This window comes from Canis lupus, chromosome 36, assembly GCF_011100685.1.
Source record: "Canis lupus familiaris isolate Mischka breed German Shepherd chromosome 36, alternate assembly UU_Cfam_GSD_1.0, whole genome shotgun sequence".
NCBI lineage: Eukaryota > Metazoa > Chordata > Mammalia > Carnivora > Canidae > Canis > Canis lupus.
This window is the reverse complement of record NC_049257.1, coordinates 22622385-22645124: the sequence shown is the minus strand read 5'-3', so window position 1 is coordinate 22645124 and position 22740 is coordinate 22622385. Positions and strand designations below refer to the sequence as shown.

The following is a 22740-nucleotide window of genomic DNA, read 5'->3' as shown; positions in this document are numbered from 1 at the left end:
ATAAATACACACTGCACTTAAATAAAGAAGTGTTATTTACAAACATGTCAGAAAACAAAAATTTGATGATTCTTCTCCTTAGGTGTCTACTCAGTAATTGCTCGACTGGAACCAAGAGGTGAAGCAAGAAGCACAGCAGAGCTGTACTTAACAACTAAAGGTACCAACTAAAACACCACATTAAAGCCACATTGCAATCTTTGAAACAAACAATCGTGCCTGGATGATTCTAAAAACAAAAATGTCATTTTTTTTTCTTTTGCAGAAATCAAGCTTGAGATGACGCCTCCCGGTAAGTTAAAAAAAAAAAAAATCAACCCTTACTCACAATATGTCCAATGGGATTTTATAAATGATAGAAGCCAAACTGAAATGTCTAAAAGTACTATTTAGTTTTTTCAGTAAAATAGTCTTCAGGAAATAATATAAATGTTAGGCTTTGTGAGCTTGGGGAATTCGAGATAATAAGGTCTCATTCAGCTGATAGTCAGGATCATGCCAAAATTGTGTGGCCACGGAACAAACCCAATTTTCACAGGGAATGAACATGCCTATGTGGTTGCATACAAAAGATTCCTAGTATCTCTGTGTCTGTATTTGATTCTGAGGTTGGAAATGCCTGACAACACCTTAGTGGTCTAATAAATATCTATGGTTTCAGCCCCTCTATGCTTACCATTAATGGTTCCTTTTCAGATATTCCTGATTCCAGAGTCCCGATCCCAACCATGCCTATCCGAGCAGTACCTCCGGAAGGTGAGACCCAGCACCATGACCCCCTGGGCTTGCAGCAACAATATTGTGCCACGAGGAAATTAGCTCTCCAAACCGTAGGAGAGCCAGGATACATCCCCGCATGTCATATTCCTCACTGTGTGATTAACAAATCAAAGCAAAGAGTAGTAACAACTATAAATATACGCAATTTTTATTTTCCCTGATTGATGAATTGATATCATAACACCTTTGTTTACTGAAAGAAATGCATAGGGCTTTTCATTATCTTTCACACAAAGTAAGAACCCAAACGGTGATGAGGGCATCTCTTTTCTTCAGAAATCCCTGCGATGGTTGTTCCTCCTATTCCTCTGTTGCTGCCATCACCTGAAGAAAAGAAACCACCAGCAAAACGCATTGAAGGTATTTTATGTTACCTACCTAAATGTCAAAATACGTAATTGACAGTCGCAGCCCTGGAAAATATGGCCTAATGCGAACGTGTTGGCCCTCTAGTGTCCAACAGGTGGAATTGCCTTTCAAAATGTAAATTATTTGCTCTAAATGTGTAAGGCTTGTGATTAAAACTCTGAAAATCATCAAACCAAAGGTACTGCTTAATATTAAAATATTTTATCTTAATGTAATCAGTGAAACGTTAATGTAAAATTGATTTCATGTTCCATATTTTATATATGTTAGCTATATTTATATAACCATATATATAAAACAAAATAATAGAATTAACTTCTAGTGAAGCTTCTGGAAATAAACCATAGTCGTTTATAGCCACGTTGCAAATTGTGGCATTTTTTTCCTCAGTTATAATGTTGTATTACACTTTTTTTTTTAAGTTTGCTGTTGTGTTACAAAAATGTGATTTACGATATCTTTGATATGTTTGATATTTTTTTTTCTTTAGCTAAGGGATGAGCTCACCAATAAGGAGCTCTTGAGTGTGTCAAGGAATTTCCTTTTTTGAATATTCCAATAGACAAATCATACTATTTGTCCCCCCCTCGACTCACTCAGGGCTACCTGGACTTTCTAGAGTTCTGAGTAGTTGAGAATTACTGTCAGAATTCTCCTTGCATCAGGAAACAATTCTGCATGTCAAAGTCAGATTTTTTTCCATAGTCAGATTTTTTTTCCATAGCGGTTTCCAGGGTTTGGCACCCTAGTACCCCAATATCTGCTACCTTTGGTGTCAAGAACTTGAGCCAGTTTTCAGCCAGCCTCAGGGAAAATTCAGTGAAAAACGCTTTCTTTCTGGTTGCTGACCTTATACCTTGATCATGGCCCCTACCTATAACTTGAATTATGGCTCTTAACATTCATGAGTAAATAACACTGTTTTTAATTTTTTGAATATGATTTAATTTCCCAAGTTTCCCAGTGCAGAGTTGAATTTAGCCTTATTGACAGTAGCACTCAGTGAAAACAAACAAAAAAAGACCTCCAGTTTTGTGACTAGTGCATCTCAATAGCAAACTAGAGCATTTTATAATTTATGTGAATAGTTAAATATATTTCATCTACTTTTGATAGCAGAAAGGGAACAAGATTCAAAAATCATAAATTTCCTTTTATATTTGTTGTCAGGACTAATCATTCATCTTAATGAATGATTTAGTCTTGGAGTGCTACTGTCAACGTGGAGAAATTTGACTACCTAAAGGGAAGCTTCCACGGTATCATAGACAGGACTTTTAATTTTGCTAGTTCACTTGTTATTCTTCACCCTGACGAATTTAAAGTGTTCTTATTAAGTGAAACAGGGTGAAAGTGCATACCTTTTCTGTTTATGGCATCACTCGGGTTCATGTTCTCCAAGTTTTGAAAACTGTAGGCTGGCATAAAACCAGTGAAGATGTAGACTCACCCCACACATTCTACCTCCATCCAAAAAACAGCTTCTGCATTCTAGCACAAGACCTTTCTGAAACCAGGTATCTTGAAATAATGTTGCAAGAGCCTCATTACCATCAAACCATATGCAAAAAATAGCGCATTTGAATAAACCTCTTCATTTCCTGAAACCGTTTTTGTTTATATCTGACATCTTATTTTTTTAGTGACCAAAAAAGCTGTGAAAAAAGATGCCAAAAAAGTTGTTGCGAAGCCCAAAGAAGAGCCACCTCAAGGTACGAATGAATTACTGAAAATTGAGTCTTACTGCTCTTCTAGTTAACAGTTTTAAGCCCCAAGTAGTAGAGGGTGGAGGAAGGAAAAAGTTTGCATTCCCAAAATGAAGCCTCTCCCTTTGCTCATTCTCACCCTCTCCTTGAACTCGGCCTTCACTTTCTCTTCATCAGCTCTCCCCTTTTTTTTTCCTCCCCATCCCTCTGTGCCTGTCATCTATCTGCCCATGGCAGGCAGTGTCAACCCCAGAGAGCTTCTGGTTATCTCTGGACGGCACCGCAGCCGCACTGGATCCTGTCCTGCCCAGAGGAGGCCAAGGATTGATGCTAATTTCCAGTGGCTGCTCCAGCCCAACCCAGAACCTCCCTGGCTCACTGAGCTGTCAGTCCCTGCAGAAAAACAAAACATGTTTTGAAAGAGGATCAGTTCAATTACTGGAAAAATGGGGGAAAAAATTCCATTTTTCCCCCTAAATCCTGGGAGAGTTTTAAGAGGAAAGACTAGATAACTAAATTAAAGCAAATGGTGTTACCTGTTTAAGATCAGAGTAAGGAAGTGCTCCTGGAAGGAGGAGGATCCAGGAGCACAAGTCACCGTTTCCCAGAGTGGTCACTTGTGAGACATTATGGTAGAAGAGGGAGCTCATGAAGCATGGATATCTCCTCAACTTCACAGTAACCACTGAAGAAATTAAACATGCCCTAATTGGTTAGCTCTAGGCTTATTGAATAGTCTCTTCATATTTTGTGTTTGGAATTGTTTTAAATCAATCAGAGCAGCTTTTCCCCATTTTTGCTAATAAATCGCAGAGCAATTCTGGTGAGCTAAATTTAGAATTTATAAAGGCGTTTGGCATGTTAGCAATAGCCACAGATTATACAAATAACTAGCAAAGGTGCACAGGATGAGTAAACATTAAACAATGCATAATCTAAAAATAAACATGTGTTCTATTTTTAAAATCCCAGAGGTTGCCAAGAAGCCCCTGCGTCCAACTGCCTTGATTCCAGCTGAAGGTAAATGAAGAGATATTGTTGGATATTTTTATTTATTCCTGAGATTTGCATCTCTGCTTTGTAATCTTGTTTTTAAATAGAAAGCTTAAAAAAAAAAAAAAAAGAAAGCTTCTAATGCATTGTAAAGTTACGACATCTCCTATTACAATTTGCACTAAGAAATGTCCACTTCATATTGCTCCAAGCCCCGGAAGGGAAACGCAGGCTGATGCTTATGCAGGCCTTAGTGGCTCTGGACACAGGGAAAGCAGTGGCGAGGGGTGGAAAGGGAGGAGTGATCCTTATTATTTCAGGTGTCTCTAATACAGGCACTAAGGATCATATAACCAATGTTAGCCTTAATTATTTTTTTAAAAAGTTGTTACAAAAGCAACTAATCGATTTCATTTTGTTACATAATTCTAAATATTATCTTTATTAAACTGGTGAGTCACATTCAACTATCAAAGAAATATCTTTAAAATTAGAAATGTTGCTGAAAGACTAGTTGGAAACTTAAATAGAGGTTAACATGGCACATGAATTCCACTAAATGATCAAATGCTCACATATCCCACGAGCACCAGGGGCTTTGTAAACTGGAATTCCCATTGGACAATGGAAGCTGTGTCCATTTGATATTTGCGGAATGCCGTTTTGTTCACAGTAGAAAAATCCTCAAGAGTCAGTGCATCTTGATGCTCTAGCCAACAAAAATGTCAACAGAACTGATACGCAGAACAAATCATCAACATAATACTGAGACCTAAGATACTGATACTGTTTGACAACATAGATATTGGTTTATGAAGTAATGCTATGGATGCCACTAGTGTGCTAATATTTTCCATCTGTCTGTTTATTTATTTATTCATTCATTCATTTATTTCAGCTCCTGAAATTATCGATATATCCTCCAAGGCTGAAGAAGTAAAAATAACGACAATAACCAGAAAGAAAGAGGTTCAAAAAGAAAAAGAAGCTGTGTATGAGAAAAAGCGTGCTGTCTACGAGGAAAAGAAACTTTTCATCGAATCTTTGGAAGAACCTTATGATGAACTGGAAGTGGAACAGTACGCGGAGCCATTCGAAGAACCTTACTATGAAGAGCCGGATGAGGACTACGAGGAGACCAAGGTCGAAGCTAAAAGGGAAGTCCACGAGGAATGGGAGGAAGATTTCGAGGAAGGCCAGGAGTACTATGAAAGGGAAGAAGGTTATGATGAAGGGGAGGAAGAGTGGGAAGAAACTTACAAAGAGAGAGAAGTCATCCAAGTGCAAAAGGAGGTTTACGAAGGTGCGTATCACTGGGCCGCTTCTTTTCCCCTTTTCCTCGGTTCCTTATATTTTCATGCTATTAATCTGATCTGTGATAGATACAGAAAGCATCCAAAGGACCATTTAGATCTTTGAAGCTTAGACCTTTGTTAGAAAGGTCATCTCTAAGTTTCTGCAGTCACTTTCAGGCTTTGCCATTATAAATTGAGTCATTTAGTCCTAACACTAAATTCCAAGAGCTGCTTTCTCACGCAGAAATTCAAGGTTTACTTCCACCACCTTGCTGCATCTCTGCTGGGTCCCTTTTTTTTTTTTTTTAGATACTTTGCACACATATACACTCTTACTTCCTTTGCAGTTAGTACAACCTACCAGAACTTACCTATTTCAGCATCCTTTCTTATTCCTCTGTTTTTGTTAAAGAATCACATGAGAGAAGAATTCCAGCCAAAGTGCCTGAAAAGAAAGCAGTGCCACCTCCAAAAGGTATGTAATTGGAATTATTGAAATAGATCAGAACTTCCACATCATTATCATGGCTTGTCTGGCAAAGATGTATATACCACCAGTCCAATCCAATAGGCACAACTTCTTCTCTAAGCTTTATTGTATCAATGAATTTTATTTTCCTAAGAATATCTCATTTAATGCAAAAAATTTAAAAAGATGATAAAAAGATGGTAATGATAAATATCTTTTGAAATAACTAAAATATTTGAAGTACAGAAATTTGTAAAGTTCAAAGTACCAAACTTGTTTCTTTCTGAAAAGTTATATATATGTATATATGCACGTATACATATATATTTATATTTATACATATATAGAATCTTAGACATGTAGGGAGAAAGAGAATTTTAACAGAAATTCTAAAAGTACTGCAATCTCTTTAAAATGCTTGCAGTTGTAAAGAAGCCAGTAGTTGAAAAAATTGAAAAGACCTCTCGAAGAATGGAGGAAGAGAAAGTTCAAGTCACCAAAGGTATTCTGATTTAAAACATTTCTAGTACCATGTACACACGTCATCTATTTCCTGATGTATATCCCCGCGTTATCATATAGCCTCATCTAAACTAAGTTATTTTTAGATTTTGTGCAAAGCGATATTCTTCACAATACAAATATATTTGTACATATTTTTTAAGTACCCGAAGTTTCAAAGAAGATGGTTCCACAAAAACCTTCTCGGACTCCAGTGCAGGAAGAAGTTATTGAAGTGAAAGGTATCCATCTTTGTCTTTCGAGCTACAAGTTTTAAACATTTTTACTCATGTCTCTGTATATGTGTACAAATATTACTAAACAATTCACAAATCTGAAGCTACCAAAATACAGACCTTCTTGTACAGTATATATCTTACGTTGAGTTGCACATCTGTATAATTGAAGGAAATGATAACATCCCCTTTGTTTCTAGTTCTGCTTTAAAATCACATAATTATTTTTTAATGTAGGGAAGGTTTGGTTTAATCACTAGTCCTCTAACTTAACTATGCGAGGCATTCCGTCGCATAGGATGATATTCCCTATCCTCTCGTTTCTATGAGTAAACCCTAATGGATTCGGAAAAGCATCACATTACGTGTGAAGAAGTTGTGTCTATTTGATTCCCGTTTAATCATGTTTGGTAAAGGCTGCATGGGCCGTTTGTCCCTATATATCAAAACATGGTTTGTATTCTTGTCAATACTAAATGTATCCTCAAGCTACTCATACTAACCCGATCATTCTGTGTCTAGAGACTTACACGTGATGTGCAATCGATGTATTTGAGTAGGTACGTTGACCTAGAAAAAGAATTACTAAATGTGAAATACTCTCTTTAAAGTACCAGCCGTGCATACAAAGAAGATGGTTATTTCAGAAGAGAAGATGTTCTTTGCTTCTCACACAGAGGAGGAGGTGTCAGTCACAGGTATAAGGCACATTTGAATTTGGGGGCTCAGCCGGAAGGGCTTTAGATGAATTTGTATCCTCCTTCTTCATACCTAATTTGTGATTATGTAGGCATCTCTGTCTCCTTGTAGCTCTCTGTCGGCGTTTCATTGCACGCTTGTCTGTGTTGTAATTTGTAGTTCAGTATTCTTTGTGAATTATACTTACCACCCGTACTATGGCCTACCAGTAATTAAAATATACATTTTTTTCAAAGTCCCCGAGGTACAAAAGAAAACTGTTACCGAAGAGAAAATTCATGTTGCTGTCTCCAAAAAGACTGAGCCTCCACCTAAAGGTATTAATGGATCCTCCTAAGTTTAGAATCTTTTCAAAGTTCCACATTAAGCATCCAGATATGTTCATATTGCGTAATGCATCTCGCCACAAGGTCAGCAGGCCTACAGCCACTATGTACGATGGACATTACGGGGGTTGGGGGGATGGGAAGACCATGAGGAGCACACAGGGGAGAGGAATGAAAGGCAATGGAGGCTTGGCCCCTGCTTCAGGGACCTCACAATCTAGTGACCAGCTCTTTGGAAATAGGAATTTGATGTCCTAGAGCCGGCTCACGCCGACTCACCAGAGCTGATGGTTAAGTTTTCAGGAATTTGGCTACCCAGTGTTTAACACCCCCATGATTAAAAGTCAAGCTACGTAAACTCACAATTAAATTATAGAAAAATCTGTGATAAGAGTCGAACCTCATTACTTCTTTTGCTGCATTTTATTATCTCTGTTTCTGAGGTTGTTTATGTTGACCATGCCTACGCGGTGGAAGTACTAGTACACAGTGGGCTACTGAGCATATTCCCAACCTTGTGACGACAAGGTCTCGTGTGTTCCCCAGGGTGGGAGTGTTTGCACCACCGCAGAAACTGGAAGCTAGCAGCTGCTGCAAATGCAAGCTCCCTCTCCCCAGCACACCCCACCCAAATCCTTAAACATGTGGGATACAAAAAATACTGAAGATAATCTAACGCAATTGCTATAATGCAGTTGCTTTATAAATGTGAAGTTTCTAAAGCTGGTGTCTGAGGTGCTGGCCTGTCCAAGGAAGGGCAGCTCCTACTTGCTCCAGGAAAGTGGAGGCTTCTGGAGATGAAGGCCCATAACAACCCCGACTTTCTCTGATTAGTCTTTCCTCCGATTCCCTTTCCTCCTGTTTCTAGCGTGGAAGTTTCTTGCCTTCATTTGGGATAAAAGACAGATGACTGCTCTTTATTGTAATTCTGTCCTGCAACAACATACGCCTTGTTGTAAAAATACATGATTTCTCAAAAATGGCACTTTTTTTTTTAAAGTCCCTGAGCCACCTAAGAAACCGGTCCCTGAAGAAGTGGTTGCTGTTCCCATTCCTAAAAAGGTGGAGCCCCCACCAGCCAAAGGTAGAATAATATTTTTGAAAAAAAAAATTCCTAGTGTCTGTCTTTTTTGTATCTTTTTCTATGGGATCCTTGTGTTAACGAAATAGCATCTGTAAACGATTTGTAATGTGTTCTGTGTATGTTGACTTCATTAGTGGTGGTACTTAAACAAGTATCAGTAACTTTAGACCATGTTAACTGGGGTGTTTGCTTCATGGGACGTGTGTAACGTCTCTGTGGTATTGGTTTCTTTTGCATACGTTTCTACCACAAGTAGAGCGTGTTTAATTACTTCCTAAACTCTTACGCTCTTACTGAGGAGTTATGCTTTCGTGTGATCTTAAATAGTCTCAGAGGGAAAACTAGAATTCTCAACATTGTTTCAACAATGATATCTTTAAAGTTCCTGAAGTTCCCAAGAAACCTGTGCCAGAGGAGAAAAAGCCTGTTCCTGTCCCCAAAAAGGAACCTGCTGCTCCCCCAAAAGGTACACCAGAACTCTTTGCGCCCAACGCATCTTTTGCTTTACTTGGTCTTCATATGTGTGCTGTGCTGTCTTACTATTTTGTGTCTTCTAGATGCCCCTGGTGGTTTTCATTTGTTTGTCACCTTCCAGGGCCACGCTCTTGACACACATTTTTTGTGACACTGAACATTCCAAAGACGCCACCAAGAAAGGGTTATTAAAAGAAGTAACCGTGTCAAACTGCTATCTTAAATTTTTACTATCTTTCCCCTGTTAGAGAAAGAAGAGGTATTTGTGAAACTCATTTTATACAGGCACGTTTCTAGAAAAGCTCTTTTACTCCTCATCTATCAGATTTTTCTTAATAAAAAATACTTCCATGAATTATGATGAGTTTAAAAAGAGTAACAACTGGAAAGTGACCGAACCGAATGTCAACTAGATAAAGATTCATACACTGCTACTGGTAACTGCCACTCTTCCCAAAACTCAATAGTGGAAGCCTAGAGTAGTTGGAAACATTGATTTTTTACATTTACTTTCACCACGTTTCTTGACATTAATTGAATGTCAATATTTGCCATAAGTGTTGCAATTATCTAATTAACTAGCCAGGGGACCTTTCATATAGGTATATTTGGATTCAAATGTGCTAATCCTTTATTTTGGTTCTTGAATTTGGTTTGTTCCTTTTTCGGGGTGGTGGTGTTTATATAAAAGATACTACTTTATGGATGCAACAAAGCTATAAACTGCATACATCTGGTCTGTTACGGAGAGATTCAGTAAGAATTCAAGATCATCCAATTTAGTAGGAACCAGACTTGCTGGTTCCCATTTTGCCTGACTTCCCATTTTCCATTTTCTTCCTGAATCAAATCTGTTTCTCTCTTTCTCAAATTCTTGACTCTTTCAAAATTCTGGGTCTTTAAAAAAATGATTTCTGATTATCGAATCATTAAAATATGGTTATGTGAAAATAAGATAGATGAAAGGTCACATTACTAATACCAAGCCACTTGATCACTCCTCAAGGAGACACAGGGCCATATCTCACTTACCATTAAAATCACATATACATAGTAACATATGTATATGCATAAACATCCCTGTAGAGATAATTTATACAGATATAAACAGATATATCTGTATAATTACATCAGAATATTACAAATGCAAGTATACAGGTGCAGGAGTTCACAAAAACTGCTATCTTACTTAAAATGGAAACAATTATTGCCAGTAATGCATACTATTAGAATACATCTGCCAGTTAAAAATTCCACATCATCAACACTTAGGATAGATAAACTAAGCCATTGTAAACCTTTTCGGGTCAGAGATCCTGCTGAAAACTATGGAGCCTCTTAGAGAAAAGCATATATGCATATGCTCACAAAATTCACGCACAGAACTCCCCAAAGTCATTGACACGTGGATATCAGACTGAGAAGGCTACTCTAGAAGGAGCGCTCCCGAGTTTTACACTTGTACCCCCAAAAACAAATAAAATCAGAAGAGAAATGGAAAAAAAGTAGTAACATATACATATAATGATTCTAAACATGTCTTAGTCTAAGATAGGCTTAGATAAATTAAATCCATTGCTAGCATGGATTCCATTTCTTACTACAAAACCTAACAACACTTTGCTATATTCTATATCTACACTCTATATTGCTTGTGTAGTCACTGACCAAGTTTTTATCAAAAGCAAACCAATACAGAAAGATGGAATTTTATACATACGTTTTTGTGTATATAGCTCATTTTTATTTGCCTGAATGCCTCTATAACATTACTTGTGATATTTGTTACATTGTGACCTTTTTCACATTACAGTTTAATTTTCTGCATTATTTTGCCAATGCATAGAAACCCTATAACAACATTAATGAACTACTAAAGATTGGTGTGTGTGCCTACGTCCATTCATAAAAGTGGTGTACATCTGAACTAATGTTGCGTTGTAAAAACTTTAAGTCCCAGAAGTGCCAAAGAAACCTGTCCCTGAAGAAAAGATTCCTGTTCCTGTTGCAAAGAAAAAGGAAGCTCCACCAGCTAAAGGTACGGTGCTTTGCTTGGTAATGAAGCCCTATTTTTATGTCTGGAGTACAAAACACTTTTGTGTTTAATTATCTGTTGCGTTAGTTTAATTCAGAACGAGTGTTTTATGGTGTGAGTAATAATTCAACAGAAGTGTCTGTCCACCTGCCTACTTTCTTACAAAATGGCTGTGAATTCGCTGCCTTGGAAAATACAGAAAGTCATTTCTAAAAATTAATGTCTTTTCAAGTTCCTGAAGTACAGAAGAGGGTTGTCACAGAAGAAAAAATAACCATTGTCACTGAAAGAGAGGAATCTCCACCACCAGCAGGTACTTAATTCCATCTTCATAAATAACCTGTCTTGCCTTCAACCTCCTTTAACTGCATGCCGTCTCTAAGGGGCATGCCAGTCCTGTGTTGCTCATTTATGTTGCCTTTCTGAGAATCTTAAAATCAAATGCTATTCTTTAAGTGCCAGAAATACCAAAGAAGAAAGTCCCAGAAGAAAAAAGACCCGTTCCTCATATAGAGGAAGAAGCTCCACCACCAAAAGGTATCGTCTTTCTGTCTTTCCAAGAACCTTCTTTGTATAATACCATGTAAGAAGGCAAATGATGGTTTTTGTTGGCTTTGTGATCTGAACACGCTGTTAGCTTGGTGACAGGAATATATCTGTGGTTGGGGCTGGGCTTCAGTGAGATGAGTCTGGAGTTCTAAAAGTGCCTGTTTCTAAAATGCCAGTTCTGCGTAAGAAACCCGTCCCTGAAGAGAAAGTTCCTGTACCAGTTCCTGTCGCTAAGAAAGCTCCTCCTCCCCGAGGTAGGATTTGTCTCAGGCCTTTGACGAAAGTCTTGTTGGCCTGGGAGTTCTTGCTTTCTTCTCTCAGGTGTCCCCATGTGTGACCTTCCGTCTGCTCTTCTGATAGATTCTGATAGAATTAGTGTGTGTGTGTGTGTGTGTGTGTGTGTGTGTGTGTGTCCCCTTGTGGTGTTTGTTGCCTCACTGGTTCTCCCATTGCGTTGTGGGAGTGGCGTACGTGGCCTACCTTCCCCACATGCTTAGGGAAAGAGGATTGTGACGATTCTTGATTTTTAAACTTCAACTTTAATGCTCTTTTAAAGCTGAAGTTTCTAAGAAAACTGTGGTAGAAGAAAAAAGATTCGCTGCCGAAGAAAAACTGTCTGTGGCGGTTCCTCAGAGAGTGGAACTCATGCGACACGAAGGTATAATAGTCAGAAGTGAGAGGAGAAATGGGCGTGCGTGTTTCCTCCAAGTCTTTCTTTCTGGTTGTGACTGTTCACCTCATAAGTTGTCCTTATCAGTGTCTACTTGCCGTGGCCTTCTGACACAGTCTTTCGTGTCTACGGTGGTCTTAGATCACTTCAAGACAGTGCCTGGGGTGCTGAAAACGTGCTAGTTGTCAACGTGGCCACACTTTGGGCATCACTTGCATACTCTTCTCCATCTTGGGCGGTACTGCCCCCTGATCTTAAATCAGCTCTCTCTTCCACGTAAGGAGGAAGCACTACTCGGCAGTCACTTCTTAAGAACCATTTTCCATCTGTAGAGAACACATGGCTATTTACCAGCACTTCAGGGGGCTGGATTTAAATTAAATATTATTTTTTAAAATATCCACAGAGGAGGAGTGGAGTTATTCAGAAGAAGAGGAAAGAGTGTCCTTTTCAGTCTATAGAGAAGAGGAAAGAGAGGAGGAGGAAGAAGAAGTAGAGATTACTGAATATGAAGGTAAATGATGCCAAAGAGCTGGAGGTGACCTGGAGTCTTGGTGGGCTCTTTTTCTTTCACAGGTTGTCTATCAGATTAATGAAAGTGGACATAAATTCAGTGAATATCTGAAGGCCTCATTAGAGTTATCTTTTGGTCAAAACACAAGATTCAGGACCATTAGAGCACGAATTCAATGTACTGCTTGTCTATCCTCTCTTACTTGTCTGTATGGGGAGGGGAGGCCTCATATTTATAGGTAATTAATGGTACAGACATCTCCATCTGTACTTATCCTTTCAGTAGGCAGGGCTTGGTTTCGGCCTGGCAGGCCGGCATAAACTTCACCCCGCAGTCCAATGTCTAGAACACGGGTAACATAAAAGCAGTGTTGAGGGCACAACTCACTAATGTGTCCTGACTCACAGTTTTTAAATGAATAAGAAGTTCTGTTACCTAATTACATCCCAGAAGTCAAGGCCATGTTTGAGAGTGGAGCACTGACCACATGGGTCTTTCTTATATCTCACCTGTGGGGAAATAATCATGTAAGATCTTGGATTGAATTAGCTTGTCGTTTAGACGTTCCTATACCCATTAGGCTAGCTCTCTATGATTTCTTAAGGATTGAGCAATGAGCTTTATTTCAGTCCTTTGTGATGAATTAAGACACCGCCAGGTTTGCAGCTAAAGTCCAGCACTCTGGCTAAAGCTGTATATCTGAAAGAACTTTCCTAAGAACATTCCAATGTAGCTCCGCATCACAGAAAAATCAATAAAGTTGTGTACAAATTAACTCTCTTTCTAATAAAATGATGGATAGAATTCTATATGTGGATGCCCTTGAGCGCATTTCTGGTTAATAAAAGACGCCCCACTTCTTCTCCACATGAAAGAACATCCCATGTAAAGTCCTGATGTGTGGTCTTCATGGAAAGGCTTGGAACAGGGCAAGGTGGGCACGACTCCCAAGCACTGGTTCTGTTGTGCTGCCTGGGAAAGGCCAAGGTGTTAGGCACAAGTGAGGCACCTGAGCGGTCAGAGAGGGCCTCATCCCTTCTAGACGTGTTTGGGAAACCAAACATAACACGGACACAAGGGAAGTTCTCATTGCGTGAATCTGGCTTCTGTTTTTGACAGTATGCACTATAAAGCTTTTTCAGAACTATAGCTAAAAGCAGAGCCATTCTATGAAACCCTTTGTTTTCATTAAGCCTAAAAGATCTAGGGAAGAGATGGGTGGAGCCCGTTAAGTTTACTTCTAGTGTAAAGAGATGTGTCTGTAACTAGATCTTCCTATTCTATAATTAACTTTATACATATAGGCTCAAAAATCATGTGAAGATACCTGCCTCTTCTTTCATACTTGCCCTCAACAAAACTGGGGGGGGGGGGCTCGTTTCCAAGTCTTCAGTAGGTTTTTCACATGTAATATAAGTCTTTTCTTTTTTATAACCCAATTGTTGTTTTCTCAAGTGTATGTTTCTGCCCTTAAGTCTTCAGATCTAGAGTGCTCTGTTATTTTTGAAACTCCTCTTTGGATGCTTGTGCTCTTATTAATTTAGCCACTAGGATTGTTTTTATGTCTTGTACTTGTCCTGTTCTTCCTGCAAACACAAGCATTATGATCTTTATGATACACTTGAAAATTAAATTACTGACACTTATTTCCCAAATTCTTTATTATGGCATACGCTTTGATTAAAATGCACTTTGTGGGGGTGGGGGCAGTTAAATGGGAACAATTGGGGATTCGGCAAGTGTTAAATTTTTTATCATTTTAATTACTCTTTGAAGTAATAAATTATAGCTGAAATTAAACATGAAAGGCACTACAACTTTTCTTTAAAACTGATGTCTTTAAAGTGATGGAAGAGCCGGAGGAATATGTTGTGGAAGAAAAGACGCACTTTATTTCTAAGAGAGTGGAAGCTGAACCAGCTGAAGGTATACCAAGTCTTAAATTAACTTTAGCCCTATGTGTGTTTGGCTTGTCCCATTCTTTATGTTTTCTTCAGTTTTATCACTTATATTGCAAATTGATGACTATCGTGTCTAAGTAAACAGATTTCTTACATTGTTATTGAAAAGAAATCTGGGCATTTCGACAAGTGTGTTTTATAATCTTTTCAAGTGCTTGAGAAGCATGAGAAGAAGATTGTAATGAAACCGAAAATTCCTGCTAAAATAGAGGAGCCCCCACCAGCCAAAGGTATAGTTCTCTATCAAAAAACAAATATGATGACCTTCGTCTTAATAGCTATATCAATGCCTTCAGTTTGGATGCTGCCTGAGTTTTGTGAGCACATATGTATAAACATTTTTGCTGAATATAGTCGTTAATGTTTGTGTGTACGTATGATCGGTCAAAAGATTAATTCTAAGCCCCAAGTGTCACTTCTTCTGTAATGCAAACTAATATTCTTACACGTAATTTTTCTAAAGTTCCTGAAGCACCTAAGAAAATTGTGCCAGAAAAGAAAGTCCCTGCTGCAGTTCCCAAAAAGGAAAAGGTGCCACCAGGTATACTGGGCTTTACTTTATTCTTGAATAATATCTGTCTTTTTCATCTTAAATTGGTACATTCTTCAAATTTTTATGACATAAACAAGAAAGTAGCGTGCCTGTGTTTAACGTATTTCATATTGTGTGCTTGACTGTGTTGCTTGATATCTTTTAAGTGCCAGAAGAGCCAAAGAAGCCAGTTCCAGAAAAAAGGGTTCCTCCAAAAGTGGTTAAGGAAGAAGAGCCTCCCCCCACCAAAGGTAAATGAAACCCTCTGGCGCAAAAACCAGAAACATACCTCGTCTTTGATCTTCTCACTGCTGTCCTTGGGTCACACCTTTTATATGGAGGTTATTGGTGTATGTTGGAGGCTATGGTGTATTCTATTCGTGCGTATTAGTTGTTGTGAAGTTTGTGTGTATGTTGTGAATTGCTGTAGTCTAATATCACAGTACTTTCTGGCCAATACCAAAAAAAAAAAAAATTTCCACTTTAAGTAACTGAACTCCCTAATCCTGAAATTATCTTTCAAGTGGCTGAGAGGCACATGCAAATTACCCAAGAAGAAAAAGTTCACGTTGCTGTAACTAAAAAAGAGGAGCCTCCGAGAGCAAGAGGTACATGTGACCTTTCAATACATGGAATATTGTATTTACCCTGTTCTCTTTACCAAACATAGTGGTTATGGGTGTCTGTTGTTATTGTTTTTGTTGCTATAGTTGTTTTCTGTGTTTGAAATAATGAAAATGTCCAGTCCTTTATGTTTGAGTTACTGTTATACGACTGACTTTTGTGATCAGAATGAGGGAAACGGTTCTTAAAAAGTGAAATCTGTCTTTAAAGTGCCTGAAGAACCCAAGAGAGCTGTTCCAGAAGAAAAAATTCCTAAACTCAAACCTAAGAGAGAGGAAGAACCACCAGCAAAAGGTATACTAACTTTTTCAAAAAGCAAAATAAGCATGTAGGTCTTAAAACTAATCTAGTGGAATTGGGATCTTTAGAGAAAAATGACTCCAATACATTATGAAATAAGTAATATGCACACGCTATGTCCTATCACTTCAAAGCTCAACATTTCAGATGCCAGAAAGTACTCTCTCTTCTTTCTTTTCCACAAAAGTGTGGAGCTCCCCCAGATGTGCACTTCCCCTTAAAATGTACTTGTCTACTAATATGTTATTGTCTGTATACTAAACTCATCTGCCCAAAGGATTGTTTTGTGTGGCAATCTTTGATAAAATTTAAGATTTTTTAAATCCTGGGTTTTCTATATTGTGCCAGTGGAGCTTCTTGAAAATACAATAGAATTCAGATGAAGACATGATTTATGGGGCTCAAGTTTCTGTCCAATGCTTGTTTGGTAGTCACTGATGATGCTGTCTGGTTGTCTTTTTGAACTCTCTTATAAATACTACTTGATCTTCCTGAAGTTATTCAGTATCTCTGAAGGATTAAGGAAGTTAGAAAAAAAAGTATTTCTATGTATATTAGACCATGTTTATTTCCAAGTCCATTGCTTTTTCTTGCCATGTAGATGAAAAATGTGAATGATGGGCATGGTGATGGTTGCCTTTGTCTGTGGACTGTTTGTACACAGTATCTCTGATCACATATGTATTCAAAATCTTGTAATGCACTTTTAATAATTACTCTTTTTAAAGTCACTGAAATCAGAAAAAGAGCTGTTAAAGAAGAAAAGGTATCCATTGAAGTTCCAAAAAGAAAAGCTCCTCCCGTGAAAGGTACATTATGCTCTCACTAAATAATAAACTGAAGCATAAAACTACACAGCTTTTTGTCTGCTACTTTTCCTAATTTGACTCCCACCCTTTATTGGTCGATTGTTAACTAAAGGCAGGAAATCTAACATTTGAAGTCATAAGTAGCAAATGTACACCAGACCTTGACCAGAGAAGGACAGGCAGGGTCTCCTATAACCAGTGCATGAATCCATCACATAAGAATGAAATCAAAGTGCATTGTCACTATCACTCCTAAATGGGCTTCAAGTAACATACTGCCTGTTTTCAATATCTTTCTAGAAGTAACTGTAACTGAAGAGAAAGAATGGTCTTACGTCCATGAAGAAGAAACTGTTTCAGTAGAACGGGAAGAGGAATATGATGAAATCGAGGAATATGAATATAAAGAATCTGAGGAGTATGAACCAACAGAAGAATATGACCAATATGAAGAATATGAGGAACGTGAATTTGAACATTATGAAGAGTATAAAGAGCATGAAGAATATGTCACAGGTATGAGCAAAACTGCAAACCTGACACCACATGCAGATTCCATTAGAGCAGGATAAACAGTTAGATGCCCAAAGAAATTTACAAAGAATTTTATTTTGACAAATTCACAATTTTTTTTCTTAGATAACCTCCAGGGGGAAAAAAGTCTCTATGAATCTTAAGGTTACTATTAGACTTTGGTTCTGGGAATGATCTATTTCCTGCCTCATTTTTGCTTAGACACAAAATAGCAAGTGTCCCAAAGTTCTTTTCCCAAAAGGGTTGGGAGTTCATCTGTAGGTGCCCATGATCATTCTAATACATGACCAAAAATGGCTGAACATCTCTTAGTCTAAAGCTTATTATCAAGGATGATAGAAAACTACATTCCCTCAGGGTTCCCGTCATGAAAACTTGACATAGCCTGCTTCCAAAGTAGACAGAGAAAAAAGCTAACACGAGCAATTACGTTATATCTCATGACGATCAAATTTGTAGGTGTATAATTTTGGTTCCACGTGATTCATTTATTTTATTTGATAAGTCCCTCCTGGAATTTTGAAATGAAGCAATATTGTTTCCCTTGCCCATTTTCTGATGTTTCATAGCTTCACTTTGAGAACATTTTATGTGGTTGTACAGATAGCATTAAAAACGTATATTATATAGAAAGAAGTTTGAACCACGATTTTTTTCTACCTGAAGTGAAATGAGACTGTTGCATATGTAAGAGAGAGTTACAATGACCTAATTGAATCAAAAAGCCAGGAGGGTTAGGGGCTTTTAGTCCCGATTTTACTTGGACCTGTGATTCTAACTCACCTCTAAGGACTATGACTACACTGTAGATAACAGATATATTATTTAATTCTTTGAGTCCATTTAAGAAATAGCATTTTTTTAATGTATGTCCCAAAGTCTAACATTAAATACCTTGTATGTACTCTTTAGAAGAACCCAAGAAGCCTCTCCCAGTAAAGCCTGTCCAAGAAGAACCGGTTCCCAGAAAGCCAAAGGCTCCACCAGCTAAAGGTAGAGTGAGCAAAAAACCTTATCGCTTCTGAGAGATCCATGTGCCCTCCATGTCTGTCATACCGTAAACACATGTTGAAGTGGCAACACTCAAGCTGTGTGTGGGGTGGGGATGTGATGTTGTGCATCAGACTTCTTAACTTTGTGTTCTTACTACTCTTGAGAAATCTGGCTCAGGGTTTTAAATCTGTTAATGTTGATATTTTAAAGTGCCGAAGAAAGTCGTCCCTGAAGAAAAAGTCCCAGTGCCCATTCCCAAGAAACTCAAACCTCCACCACCCAAAGGTACATTGCAGAGTGAGAACTACGAGAAACATCTTTGTTCCTCATGTTCTATAAATGTGTCTTTCTACCTTGTCTGCTGTTTTTTCTTGTTTTTACCGAATGTATTGTGGTCTGGATTCTTACATTTCACAGTTTTTTTTGTGTATTTTTGTGTATGTTGTGCTTGTGTAGTTGGTTTTAATGCTCTTCAATAATTAATATCTTTAAAGTGACTGAAGAATCAAAGAAACTTGTTGAGGAAAAAATACACATTTCAATTACCAAACGTGAAAAAGAGCAGGTGGCTGAGCCAGCTGTTAAAGGTATAATAATTTCCTTCCAAAACCATGGTCTTTTATAATGTCTCTTTTAAAATTAAGGTAGCTATGTTTTGCTTTGTTTTGTTGTTATATATGTCTTTTAAGTCATTCATTAGGATTTACTGGACTTAAAAATCTGTCAACATAGGGAAAGAAGGTAATGCTACCTTAAAAAAGTTATTTTGAAATATATGCATAGCTTATTATACAATAGCTGTGGCTACAATACACATAAAACATAATGTTTGGATTTAAAATTGGTGGCTATTTGGCACATTCCTGACTCCTCTAAATTCATGTAATGATAGAACAATGTTGACCACAGCTCATAACTGTTTATCCTTTCTAAAGTTATTTTAAAGGCTACCAAAAAAAACAAAAAACAAACAAACAAAAAAAAAAAACCTCAGTGACTAGTCATTTTTTTTTTAACTATAAAGTAACTTCCTGCACTTTCAGGAAGTATATATATATTCATAAGAGAATTCAGCTTTTCAGTAAAGGATATTTCCTACAAGCAGAGATACCTGAATACTAAACATCATTTCACATTTGGGCTCTGCTACTTCAAACTTACTTGAGTATTTTTGTATATTTTCATCCCAGTGAGGTTCAAAATCCTTTTCATGGAACATATAAAGTTTCTTATAGGCAAACAGTTGTATATCTATCGCATGAGAGGTGCTTGCAGAATTCTTCTGTCTGCTTAACATATGACAAAGCAAGCATTGCCTGGGTGGCCTGTTTCTGACAATAAAATATCCTTATACTTAAATTTCAAGTGCCCGTGATGCCCAAGAGAGTTGTCACAGAAGAAAAAGTGCTTGTTCCTAAAAAAGAAGTAACAGCACCTGTTACAGGTACATAATACCACTCTTTTTAATGTGTTGTCTGTCTTCATTGCTGTAAAATTCATGTTCAGTTCTTTGTGTGAAGATTTTTTTTTCCTCTGGGAAGGATAAAGCCTGTTCTTTCTTCTGTTACAAATGGCTGTGTTCCTAATGGGTCTTAATTTCGCTGAGTCATTGGTAAATGTCGAACCTAAAGATAATCTCTTTAAAGTGCCAGAAGTACCAAAAAGACAAGAACCAGAAGAGATTGTCTATGAAGAGGAAGTTGTAACCCAAGTAGAAGAATATTTTGAAGAAGAAGAAGAAGAAGAAGAAGAATACATTCATGAAGAAGAGGAATTCATAACTGAAGAAGAAGTCGTACCAGTGATACCAGTCAAAGGTAGATTATGTCTCCTACAAAGAGATACCTACCTAGCAGCATCTTTAGAGTCTGGGTGTTTAATGGGTCAGATTCTGGTTTTTTTTTTTTTTTTTTTTTTTTTTTTAAGCACCAGTGACCAATTCTGCTTATTTTAGAACCAGACACTTTTGGTGCTGAAGTATGATTTCTGCAGTTGCCTTTCACATTTTTATCTTGTGTGCAAATTTCCAAAATTCTTAATAATATCTTTAAAGTGCCCGAGATACCCAAGAAACCTGTACCAGAAGAGAAGAAACCTGTTCCTGTTCCCAAAAAGAAGGAAGCCCCACCAGCAAAAGGTATAACCACCATTTGCAAACATGGGCATATAAAAAAAGCCTTAATCTGCACAGAAATTGTTAGCTATCTTCTGAATTCACAAGCTTGTGTGTGTTGCTCTCTGTTGTTAGAAATGGGAATTGTGCTTTATACAGATGTGTTGTCACTAGTAGTTAGAACTTACCAATAAACAATATCTTTAAAGTGCCTGAGGTTCCTAAGAAGCCAGAGGAGAAAGTTCCTGTGCCCGTTCCTAAAAAAGAGAAGCCTCCACCAGCTAAAGGTACATCTCTTTATAATCCATCAGTGGGATAATGTAATAATTTACTCATTAGTAGAACTTGATGAGCCATATCATTTCTTTCTCCGTGACAATATTAACAAGACAGGGACCACCCAACTGGTTATAGGAATAGTTTACCATGTATTCATCTCTGAATTTTGCCATCGAACCACAAAGATGCTCAGTGCTTGGCTCTCCCTCTTTAGTGGAAAGTTCTTCATTTAAAGTAAATTCTTATTATAATTCCAAAATGGACCAAATCACTATTCACCAGGCATTGTGTGTTGTCCTTATCACCAGTCTATGTTTTCTCAGTGTTCTCTATTTAAATTTTTGTGCATCGCCTGGCCTTTGTATTGTGGCTATTATTCTTATCAATCTTAAAGTATAATTGTATGATGCTTCAGTGAAGTCCTAAAATTGTTGGATTCTTTTTTATGGGTGAAAAATGTGTCACTAATCCCACTTGATATCTTTAAAGTTCCTGAAGTACCCAAGAAACCTGTACCAGAGGAGAAAGTACCAGTACCGGTTCCTAAAAAGGTGGAAGCACCACCCGCCAAAGGTACATGAACTCACAAAAACGTTTTACTTCACATTTGCAATAAGTAAAAATTAAACTGCTTCAATTCTGTACTCTGGGGATACAACTCTTTCATATTTCTTTATGGAAAGGGAAAGATTCTATTTTAAAGATAAAATGCTTCTTGAAATTTGCGTTGGTCATACTTTTATTACCATATCTTAATCTTTTTTGAGACTATGCTTAAGCTCAAAATTTTATGTCATATAACATTTTTCTCTAAATCATTTCTTTAAAGTGCCAGAAGTGCCCAAGAAGCCTGTGCCTGAGAAGAAAGTGCCAGTTCCTGTTCCTAAGAAAGTAGAGGCTCCACCTGCAAAAGGTACATCCTTCATCATTTAAGTACATGGGGGGAGAAAAACTTTCGGTTACGTATATTCACAGCAAATTCCCCCCTTACATTCCATTGTTGGTTTGTTTAAAAAAAAAAAGTCTTATTACAAATATTTAGTGTTTATTTTCATACATATTGCTCTGAAACATATAAAAAGAACACATTCTTAAAGACAAATGATATTTTTAAAGTGCCAGAGGTGCCCAAGAAGGTCATCCCAGAGGAAAAGAAACCAACACCTGTTCCGAAAAAAGCAGAAGCTCCACCACCCAAAGGTACATTAATCTCTAACAGCACCAGGCCCAAAAGGAAAACTAACTGGTATTAGTCAGCCTTGCTAATCACAACTGATACTTCATGACATTGAATTTGATGACGGTTGATGCCTCTGTGATCACAGAATAGCTGCTTTTCATGTTGTCCCATTGTTATGAATAGTGTACTTAACAGTGACACTTGAACAATTGAATAAATATCTTTAAAGTGCCGAAGAAACGCGAGCCAGTTCCAGTTCCTGTAGCTCTACTTCGGGAAGAAGAAGTTCCATTTGAAGAAGAAATTGCTCCTGAAGAGGAAGTTCTACCTGAGGAGGAGGAAGTTCTACCTGAGGAGGAGGAAGTTCCACCTGAGGAGGAGGAAGTTCCACCTGAGGAGGAGGAAGTTCTACCTGAGGAGGAGGAAGTTCCACCTGAGGAGGAAGAAGTTCCACCTGAGGAGGAGGAAGTTCCACCTGAGGAGGAGGAAGTTCCTCCTGAAGAAGAAGTTGAACCTGAAGAAGAGCAAGTCCTTCCAGAAATCAAACCTAAGAAGCCAGTACCTGCACGAGGTACGGCAACTCTTCTTGGAGTCACCAAGGCCTCTTTTGTGTTTTCTGCCTTTCTATCTTTTTCTCTTCATCCCCAGTTTATCTCTAATACTTCACTCTTTACGTCATCCACCCTCTAAATCTTGGAAAGCGTCCCAGACGTGC

The 22740-nt window shown here is 37.8% G+C and overlaps 1 protein-coding gene across 1 annotated transcript in view; it reads left to right on the top strand.

Moving 5' to 3' along the window:
- The window catches only part of TTN (titin), a 273898-nt gene that overhangs the window by 107816 nt on the left and 143342 nt on the right, over positions 1-22740 (top strand). Inside the window, 39 exon segments of the mRNA XM_038584970.1 lie at positions 83-160; positions 266-292; positions 697-756; positions 1057-1140; positions 2793-2861; positions 3828-3875; positions 4747-5151; positions 5556-5618; positions 6037-6114; positions 6278-6355; positions 6961-7047; positions 7285-7365; positions 8375-8458; positions 8841-8924; positions 10887-10970; positions 11200-11280; positions 11424-11504; positions 11693-11770; positions 12073-12174; positions 12593-12700; positions 14546-14626; positions 14814-14891; positions 15125-15202; positions 15361-15444; positions 15718-15801; positions 16028-16111; positions 16846-16926; positions 17227-17442; positions 18373-18453; positions 18664-18738; positions 18948-19040; positions 19820-19897; positions 20100-20270; positions 20507-20590; positions 20776-20853; positions 21335-21418; positions 21675-21758; positions 21962-22045; positions 22255-22596. Coding sequence (XP_038440898.1) covers positions 83-160; positions 266-292; positions 697-756; positions 1057-1140; positions 2793-2861; positions 3828-3875; positions 4747-5151; positions 5556-5618; positions 6037-6114; positions 6278-6355; positions 6961-7047; positions 7285-7365; positions 8375-8458; positions 8841-8924; positions 10887-10970; positions 11200-11280; positions 11424-11504; positions 11693-11770; positions 12073-12174; positions 12593-12700; positions 14546-14626; positions 14814-14891; positions 15125-15202; positions 15361-15444; positions 15718-15801; positions 16028-16111; positions 16846-16926; positions 17227-17442; positions 18373-18453; positions 18664-18738; positions 18948-19040; positions 19820-19897; positions 20100-20270; positions 20507-20590; positions 20776-20853; positions 21335-21418; positions 21675-21758; positions 21962-22045; positions 22255-22596 — 3900 coding nt within the window.